Source organism: Dipteris shenzhenensis, chromosome 7, assembly GCF_047967505.1.
Source record: "Dipteris shenzhenensis isolate YYH24624 ecotype China chromosome 7, Dip_SZ_1.0, whole genome shotgun sequence".
In the NCBI taxonomy this organism is placed as follows: domain Eukaryota; kingdom Viridiplantae; phylum Streptophyta; class Polypodiopsida; order Gleicheniales; family Dipteridaceae; genus Dipteris; species Dipteris shenzhenensis.
Genome location: NC_141602.1, coordinates 19371362 through 19381291, shown reverse-complemented (window position 1 = coordinate 19381291; position 9930 = coordinate 19371362). Strand labels below are relative to the sequence as shown.

General features: G+C 38.4%; 1 protein-coding gene across 1 annotated transcript; it reads right to left on the bottom strand.

Moving 5' to 3' along the window:
• Positions 1 to 469: 469 nt before the first annotated feature.
• On the bottom strand, positions 470 to 1051 carry LOC147900057 (putative ripening-related protein 1). Its single transcript, XM_087376570.1, has one exon. The coding sequence runs from the start codon at positions 1049 to 1051 to the stop codon at positions 470 to 472; it is 582 nt and encodes a 193-aa protein (XP_087232696.1).
• Between the last annotated feature and the right edge of the window lie 8879 nt (positions 1052 to 9930).

Genomic DNA, 9930 nt, shown 5'->3' with positions numbered 1-9930 from the left:
TATTTAAGGTTTTTAATGTAGCTTATTAATTTAGAAAATGATTGCTCTTTTGTTTGTTTTATAAAAGTTTACATGGAAAAACCTCAATGAAATAAAGACAAATCCACAAGAGCCCACAAGTCTAAAAAATAGGAGCTTGGCTCATCTTGTGTTGTAGTCCCGTTGTAGTGTTGAAGATGTGATAGATATGTGAGAAGTACTAAGAACTTCTCGTGGAAAGCGAGAAGAAAATGTAAAATGTGACAAGGCACATATTTTATGAGAGAGAGAGAGAGAGAACACTACAATGATGTGCAATGGTGCACATTCTAGCCTCAATAGCCTCGAGGAGAATGCATTCACTAAAAGAAGGAATGAAGAAAGAACGGACTTGAGGATGATGAAGAGTTCCATTTTTGTTATTTTACGAGCTGGTGATAGATTGATCAGCCGGGTGTTGCTGGAATAGAGCTTGCAAAGACCAACCGCATCAGTCGTCCCTCCAGGTGATGGAAAGATCGCCATAGTCTGTACCTCCCGTTACGCCCAGTGCCTCCCAAACTGCAGGCGAGGCGTCCACCACATTGTAGGGGCATGGTATCTGGTAGTCATGCGCATTGTCGCAGCCATAGAAAGAATCACACTCGTCGACCACCTTCGCCCTCACACTTCTTCCGTTGCCATTTATCTTGATATACTTGAAGCAGCGTCCGCCTTTGTTATACCAGCCTGTTGACAACGCCACTATCAGCTCCGAGTCTTTGTGGTATTTGCCATCGCACTCTGCTGGCGACCCTCCATCGGCCCCTTTCTCGAAGCCATTCAATGTCAACGTGGCGTTCGTCCCCGTGGTACTCACCGGCGGTGAGCATCTGTATTGGTCGTAGACCTCCCCTGACTTGCAGCAGACACTGCCGTGCTGATGGTTGCAGCGGTGTGAGTGCCCGACCAGATGGCCGCTGGGTTGGCAGGTGGCCAGCTCCCGGCCACGGATTTGGGATGGCTCGTCGAGGCTCGTGACAGCGACAATAGCAGCCAGGATGATTACGACAGACAAAGGGAAATGTCCCATTTTTGCGACTGGGTTTAGACGAGAGAGAGAGAGAGAGAGAGAGAGAGAGAGAGAGAGAGGAGTAACAGTCACAACGTACTTGAAGAACGTTGCAACGTTCTGAGCAAGAGTCGATTGATCTAAACCGGCTGCTAGATTGATCTGGCTAACCAGTTGCATAGAAGGCTTTGTGAAACAAATAATTGAAATAACCTGCTCGAAGGCACAGCAATGTCCTGAAGCATCGATTTGAAACAGCTCTTGAAGAGAGATGTAGAGCACGCGATTAAAATGCACAGGTAGCAACTGGTGCTAACCAGCTGGAGCCGCTCGAGTAACAAGGGACGTGATGAAAGCTTTTCATATGGCAGATCTATATAGGGGAAGCCATCGATTGAAGGCTTTCGTTGACGACAAAGGGCATATGAAAACTAGACGGCAATTGAATTCTTATATGGAGCGTTTAATTGACAAGAAGCGATAACGTAGGGTAAGGTACAGGAATAAGATCTATTGAATGGCCGGCAGATGCCAGCATTAATTTGATTTCGAAACTTGTTTCCAAATTTTAGGTTCATGGATATCAACTACGATTTGGAGCATTGACTTTGTAGCGATAATTTTCAAGGGACTAGAATTGGAATGACCGCCTCTTCCCAAAGACCAACGTTAGGAAGCTCACTTTATAAAGTCAAACTAAAGTTCATCACGTCATTACTTTGTACCACAACATTCGCGCCTCTTTATAGTTATCCCCTCCAAAGGATCCATGGAATGATCGTGTGGACTGAAGGTTTAAATTGTCAAGCCTGAATTTTTAAATCGTAATTGACTTTTCAAATCGTAATTTAGTGTTGTTTAATGTTAGGTTACAGCTACTTGAGTGTTTCTTAATAGATTCATTTGATTATTAGCCCTATACACTGGGATGCTAGGGTGTCAGATTCATTTGCTTATTAGCCCGAGGATGCTTGGGTGTCAACTGCTTTCTTGTCTTTTAGCTTGCCTTTTTTAATAGAAAATGATGTTATTCAAACATATGAGGTTGGAGGGTCTCCATACATTTCCCCATTTTCATCTCCCTCCTCTCCGAGTCTCTTTTCACACATCTACCTCACACACCTAACTAGCTTTTTTCTCTTTCCAATTATACCTAGTTTCATTTCCCTTTTACAAACTTTATACATTTTTTCTAGATAGAGGCTTGCTGGTTATGCACTCAATGAGTCTTAATTTCATTAAAAGCACGGCCATAGTGATTTGCCACCTTCTTTAAAAAAATCTCACACAAACAAGGAAGGGATGGCCACAACCCTAGAACAACACTTTCCTAGGTCATCCATGATGGCTTTTGAATGTAGGAAGCTACTCGAGAGAGTCACCACCCTTGTCATGATGCCTATTTTAAGCTTCCATCATTCCACGGTGGTTAGGATGGATGGGGAAATGGTGGCTTTTCTACTCGAATTGGTCCTGAATCGGTCCCCTTGTTTGAGGCCTTTTAAGCTTCCATCATTCTACGGTGGCTAGAAAGAGAACCTAAAAGGTGACTTTCTTGCTCATGGGGTCCCAAACACTCCCAATCCCAATGGAAACCATCAGTGCAACGTATGAAAGGTTATATGCTTACAAGTGGATTTTCATTACATATATATTTAAATGTGACAAGGGGCTCCACTTCCCCTCCATAATTACAGAGGCCCTCCCTCTTGACATTGCCCATTTTTAAAGAGATGCTACAATCAATAAGGTTGGCCCATAGGACTATTATAGGTTATAAACATCAATTAGGAAAATCCAAATTGAGCAAAAATGTAAATCATATCAAATTTTATTTTCTAAAATCATCATGGATTTTAAAACTATTAGCCAAACAATAACTTGTTAACCTCTTGATTTGTATATTCAATGAATTATGAGCATTGTTTCTTTGGTTAACATGTATTTGTATCTCTTTAAATGTTGAAGTTAGGATGATTTTGTTGATGTAATTGACTAAACATACGTGTTTAAATCATATCACTAACATCATAAAGACTTCTTGAGTAAGTATTTCTCAAGGACACAAAGTGCTAAGGCTAAGATTTGTCTTTTTTTGAACAATTGAATCTCTTACTTAGACATTAAATAGAGGGCCTACAATATGGAAAAACCAAAGGTAGGGAAGAATGGTAGTGGAAAACTTTGTTATTTATTGGTTTGTGTGTTTTGCTAGTCTTTTTATTATGCACACTCTTTATTGTTAGCTTTGCATAGTCAAGACAATTCATCCATATCATTTGTTTTGTAACCTATTTTATTAAGTCTTTAATTTGATTTTATATTATTTAACATGACTTATTTAATTTTATCATTATTTGTAATATAGTAAATGATAATTAATATTATTTGTAATGTAAAGAATGATATATTATAATATAATGTTATGCTTACTTACTTTATTTGTTAAACAAAGTCTTATAAAACTCTTATATTATTTTAAAATGTTATAAAATTTTAATATACAAATTTATGTATTTACATATTCTTATAAATTTCAAACATATTATTATTTCTTTGTATAATGAATTTAAAATTTTCATCATTATATCTATAAAGACTTTATTTTTATATTTATAAAATAAGTCTTTATTTGATTTATATTATTTGATGTGACTTACTTAATGTTATTTTATTTGTAATATACTAATTGATATATTATAATATTATATTATGTCGAATGAAGACTTTATATAATTAAAATATATATTAGTAATAAATATATATATTTTGAATATAATAAATTATCTAATTACATTATTCTCATAAGATTAAAATATTTTATTATTTCTTCATATAATAAGTTTGAATTTTGTATATTTGCTTTTTTTTACATATTCTATTTATAAAATTTGATTTATCATAGTAATATTTATTGCAACTACTATGAAAATATATTATTTAATGTGACTATTACAATAATTATATTAATATTATTTCAAACTAGTAAATAAATCATTTATAATATTTTAGTTTTAGATTTTCAATTTTGTGTTTGTATTATTATATCTTATTTTAAATATAATAGTTTATGAAATACATAGTTGTAGATCTAAGTATTTTAAATAAGCACTTATGCTTCTATATTCCATTTTGAAATGACTTTAATTTGTTTCATTAAGATTTTTTTAACCAAAACCTTTGCTATGTTCTGATCTAGGATTTGAAATTATGGATCACTCCAAGTGAATTACAAATTTTATTGAATCCAAGGGAATTATGGATCTCGAGCTTAAAGTATTTGTCAATGATGTCACATTGACTCTCAAGGGTATCCAAAAAATGACAAGCAAATGACTTCAAGTACTAGAACTCATATCACATGGGTAGATTTTTGTTACCAAAGCATGCAAAAATTAGATGAGGATATAGTAACATTTTGAGTATGTGCAACTTCATCATGCAAAGTACATTTTTGTACTCTTTCCAAACTACATCATGCAAATTACATAGTTGTATTCTTTCCAAAGGTATTAGCAAAATGGGATCTTACTTAAGATGTTTTTTGTCACAATCAAGGGCTTCCCTTTGGTTGCAGGAAAAAATTCCATTTACCTATTGTAAGATTCCCTTTTGCATCCTTTAAGAGTGGGTGCAGTACTAAGCATGTGTATCTTGCATGTGCAAGTAGCAACCACGGCATACTGGTTCCCTCGTCGTATGCCAGGAGATATGGGTCCAAAATATTCCAATCCCCATCTATAGAAGTGTGGCATAGGGATGAATGGCTTAAGGGGAAGGCACTCACATCGGGTGTGTCCAACTCTATGACATGAGTCACAACGGTGCACATGAATGTAATAGTCCTAGAACAACTTTGGCCACTTCAACTCCATGCACATTATCTTTCTAGTAGTAGCCTCCATGGCCATATGACCACCCCCTTTGCATGAGTGAGCCTCTTCAATAATGGCTTGTTTCTCATGGGGGAGAACTCACTGCTTGAGGATGTGGTCTTTTCCCATCTTGTACAACTGCCCAACAATTAGTTTAAAGAAGGTAGCCTAATGGATCTGTCTATTCTTTTGTGCTAGGGTTAGCACTTTAATGATGATCATCAAATACTTGAGAGCCTGATGATCAATGATGATAATAAACATACTGCCCAAGAGATAGTGCGGGTACTTTGTCATGTCATAAACCATGCCCAGTCCCTTGCGCTTAGTGGTACTATAATTTTGTTCTACACCATTGGGTTGTCTACTAGCAAAGTACACAGGTACGTCTAGTTTGTATTCTCCATTTGATTGAGCCAATATTGCACCAATTGCCAACCCACTTGCATCCACATGCACATGAAAAATGGTATCCCATTGGGGTTGCTGTAGGATGGGTGCCTAGATGGTCCTTGAGATTTTCAAATGTCAGTTTTGCCGAGCATTATTCAGCATGATCATCTTTGTCCTCAGTATCACAGGGACCTCTGCAGTTCCATCAATGTCTTCTGTAGTACCATCAATGTGCTCTATTGGATCATCATTTTCCTTTATAGTACTAGTAGTCTCATCATATTTCTCTTACTCTATTTTTGCTGCATGGTCCTCATTTTGGTATGAGGTATCCTTGTCTTCTATCTTGGTTGCCATGTCATGGATTTGTTTGTGCTTGACGGGTCACCTAGCTAACCTCACCTCTACCTTGTCTAGTACTTGTAGTCACCATCTATTGATACATGTGGGGATTATTACAAAGACCAAAAGGCATCCTTTCATACACTAAATCAGCTAAAAAAGGTGTAGATTCTTCCTATCTTATATCTTGCACCATCCTTGAACTACCAAGATGAGCTTTAGAATCCTTTTGTGGTCATAACTCCACCATGTTGACCATTAAGGATCCCAGGGCTCCCATACAATCCAAGGTGACAGTTTCTTCCTCTTCTAGATCAGCCAAATCCAACAAGTAGGTCAATCTCTCAAAACCCTCCACCATTGGTTCCTCCTCTTCTCATCCTAGTCACCTCCAATGGGCTAGTCCTCAAGAGTCCAACGTTCCTCTTTAAATCCCGCTTGTTCTTCAAAAGCTTCTTCCCCCAGGATGTGTCATGCCTTTCTTGTGACCATATCTATTTCTAGATAAGTGGATACCAAGGGCAACCAAACTTCATCAGTTTACCAATCTTGGATGACCTTTGCTGACTACAACCATCAACCATGGTCTACCAAGAAGTAGAGGATACGTTTGTTCATTTTTTGTCATATCCAACAAAGTTGGACAGGAAAGTCACTCCACCAATCTTCATGGGAAAACCTTTGGCCTCTCTCGTAGGCTTCACTTTGTGTTGATCAACCATGTGCACTTGAAAATGGATGTCACTTGTCAACTTTAAACCTAGTTGCTGGAGCGTACATTTTTCCATGATGTTCATGGCTACCCCACCATCCCAAACAAGGTCCTTCAGCTCGACCCCATCTCTTGGTCTAAAATTCCCTTCTCCCCTCCCTCTCTTCCTCTCGCTCTTCCTCAAGATTGGTCACCTCCCCATTTGTGAGATTGGATATGATGAGGACATGGCAGAGGATGACTAAGAGTATAGGTTGGGATGAGCATATATTTCCCTAGGCCTTGACTCACGAGGTTAGCTGTGGTACCAAACTCTGATATACTATTAGAAAATAGAGTTGGTTTGTTATACACAATTCACAAAGATGAGAAACTAGGAGAGATCACACAACCTCACATCAAACACTAACTCGCTCCATGTGCATGCATGTATGAAAAGAGAAATTCAAATATAGAGAGAGAATACTCAAATATACATTCAAAAGAAAATGTATTAATTAATGTAGAGAACCAGGCATAAAATATAACAATGTATGTATCAAAATCTATATTATATTATTGCTAAGGTAAGGTACCATACTGATTGCCATATACTCCTCTTCTTTTCCATGTGCCGTCCTTACAAGCTTGAATAACTATAAACTCATGAATCTACTATTTTCCCTCCTATCACCCCATGGGTTCTTGACCTTTGTGTAGATCAAGTATGCTTCTCAAAAGCCCAAACTCATGATTGCTTAAACTTTCCCCCAAGGGGCACTTTTATAAGGTTAAGCTCTCCTCTAATTCGTCCAACTAAATAGTAGAGTAGAATACTTGGTTGATTGCCCCTCCTTGATGACTCTTGTAACCGCCAGCCACACTAGTTCCCACTTGCCATGTGTGAGGCTGACCTAGTTGGCTTCTTTGTTGGCAACCAAACACATATGACCAACTAGGGCTAGGCATATAAATGGCCCATCACTAATGTTGTCTATTTCTTATGATAGCCTTTGCCTACACCTATATTGGCTCATGATTAATCTATTTCTAGCCCATAGCCTAACCAACATGTAGTTTGATATTAAGCTAGCTTTGAATGCTAAAAAATGTGAGTTGATATTCAATCCTTAAAAATCTAGTAAGGGTATGCACGTGGCATGGTGTCTCTAGTGTTCTTGCTTATTTGGATCTCCATTTATCTTATATGTGATGGAGACCCCTTGGATAATAGTCATATTTATTTAAACAATATGTGATCCTTGAAACATGCTTTCACTTTGCACCACCTTATTTAGCCAATAAAATTGTGTATACAAGATGGTATGGATACACATATACCATGACTAACCCAAATTTTCATTCTTGATTAAACTTCTAAGACATGTTGAATTTACTATTGAGAAACCTTTCATTAGAGAAAAACAAGTATGATCTAATAAGGATATGGACGTGTGGCATAGCCTCTCTAGTCCCTCCCATTCTTTGGATCTCTATTTATAGATTGGTTTGGCTTGTAACTGATGGATACTATAGAGTGGAGCTAGGGGGAATCCTCTATCCCAAGACATAAGAAGACCTCCAAGATGATGAGGCTTTGGGATTAACAGACTGGGCAGAGGGTTACAAGTGTGCTTTTAGAAATGGCTTTCCCATCCACTTCAACAAATGGTGATATTTCACTAGCCACCTTCTCCTCATCAATTAGAGAATCAATCACATGACGAAGCTCACTTTCACTAGTAATTTTCTCATCCAGAACACCTTGAACACCACCATGAAAGCGATTATCTTCATCTATAAGTAGAACATCATCCAATGATTCATCTTCGTCCACATATTCAAGATTAGGGTTGAAGAGTTCTAAGAGATCTCCCTCCTCCCATGAGTCATTCCAAAAAGTTTCATCTCTCATACCAAGTGTCTCACATATGGCCTTTGCTTCTAATAAGCCCTCTTTCAATGCAAATACCATATGGTTGTCACTACTCACACAAGCATAGTCTCCTAGGTTGGCCAAAGGAGTGCCATCTTCCTTACCATGCATGTCCTGTTTGTGGTTTTTCGCTAGTTGCCTCACGGGCAGACGCATTGAATAAGGTCATCTATGAGAATCACCATCGATTTCTCCCACCTGATCATCCTAGATATGTTGCCCCTTGGAATGAAGTCCTCCCACAATCACTCATTGCGGGAGATTGGGCTTGTGTGCTAGTTGGGAAGAGTATGGACTATTTACCCTAGCACAATCTTGACACAAGAGGAGGGTGCATAGCAACAACTCTGGCTATGGAAGGCTAACCTCTTCAGGAGATTAGATGGGGCTTGGGTGAGTGGTTCTACGATACTCAGGTCAGGCACTCAAACAAGGTTGATAAGGTACTTTCTTTTCTCACACCACCCACAATGGCTGACATCTTCAATTGGAAGTAGCAACATGGACTCCCTTGAGGGTGTGGCATTGGATAGAGTAGAAGATTCTTGGGGAGGTCATTCTCACTTTTGGTTACATCTCTAGACCAATTGTAGACCATGGAAGATCTCTTATTTCTTCTAGATGGTCACACATGGAGGCTTTCCCTTTGGCCCCTAGCTAGAGCAAATATGGGTGGAGGGTAGTTGCCACCAATACTGTATAGAAAGAGTATAAGAGACAATCCATCACTATTTTAGGGATTACCTGGCATCACAAAGAACCTGGTCAATGGGCTCTCAGGATTGCGGTCAGCTCACAGAGGATGTAGGGGACTTCACATGGGGGATGTTCTTGTGGCTTATAGAGGGGGACCATATTTTCTAGATTGATCTAGCCTCTCTAAATTTCCAAATCTAGGTCTAGCAGGTGGTTAGGATTGAGGTATATGATGTGGCCCCTTCCCTCCACGTACACCCGCACCTTTGCTAGAGGCTAGAGTATAAGAGACCGTATCTTGCATCACCACTTGGGAGCATTTGGGATGCCCATTGTAGTATGGTGATGGAAGGACATCAATTTTCCCTTGTAGCCACTCTTAACACCATCTTGAAAGATATTATTTATGCCCTATGTGCTACCTGGGAGAAGGAATTCAGGTTCTAGAGCAACAATTGAAAGAATTCAGGTTCTAGAGCAACAATTGAAAGCCGAGAATGTTTTTGCCTACAGGTATGTTTCATGTCCTCACCACCATGAGAGGTATTTGCTGGATGTATAGTCCACCACCTTGGTTGTTAGCCCTTATTTCAGAGATTCCCTACACAATGAGGGTTAGGTTCTTCAGAAACAAGTTGGTCTTCTATCTAACAACCAAGTTTGTCTTGCTTTATTTTCCCGTGGTTAGCATCTTTTGATTTTTGATGATTTGTATTGTTGGGTTTTTTCAACCATAAATAGAAGCTCCTTTTCTCTATTAAAAAAAGAGAGTTGAAAATGGCCATTTTAAAAAATCATTGCTAAAAATCATGGCTATTGAAAATAGTCGTAGTTGTTGCAACTTGCTAAGAATCACCATTGCTAGACAATAAATCATTGTAGCTAAAATCACTTTCTTAAAACCCTGGTTGCCATGTCTATTTCAACAAAGTGAAGATAAAAATTGAAAATTGCCATTGTAGAATTG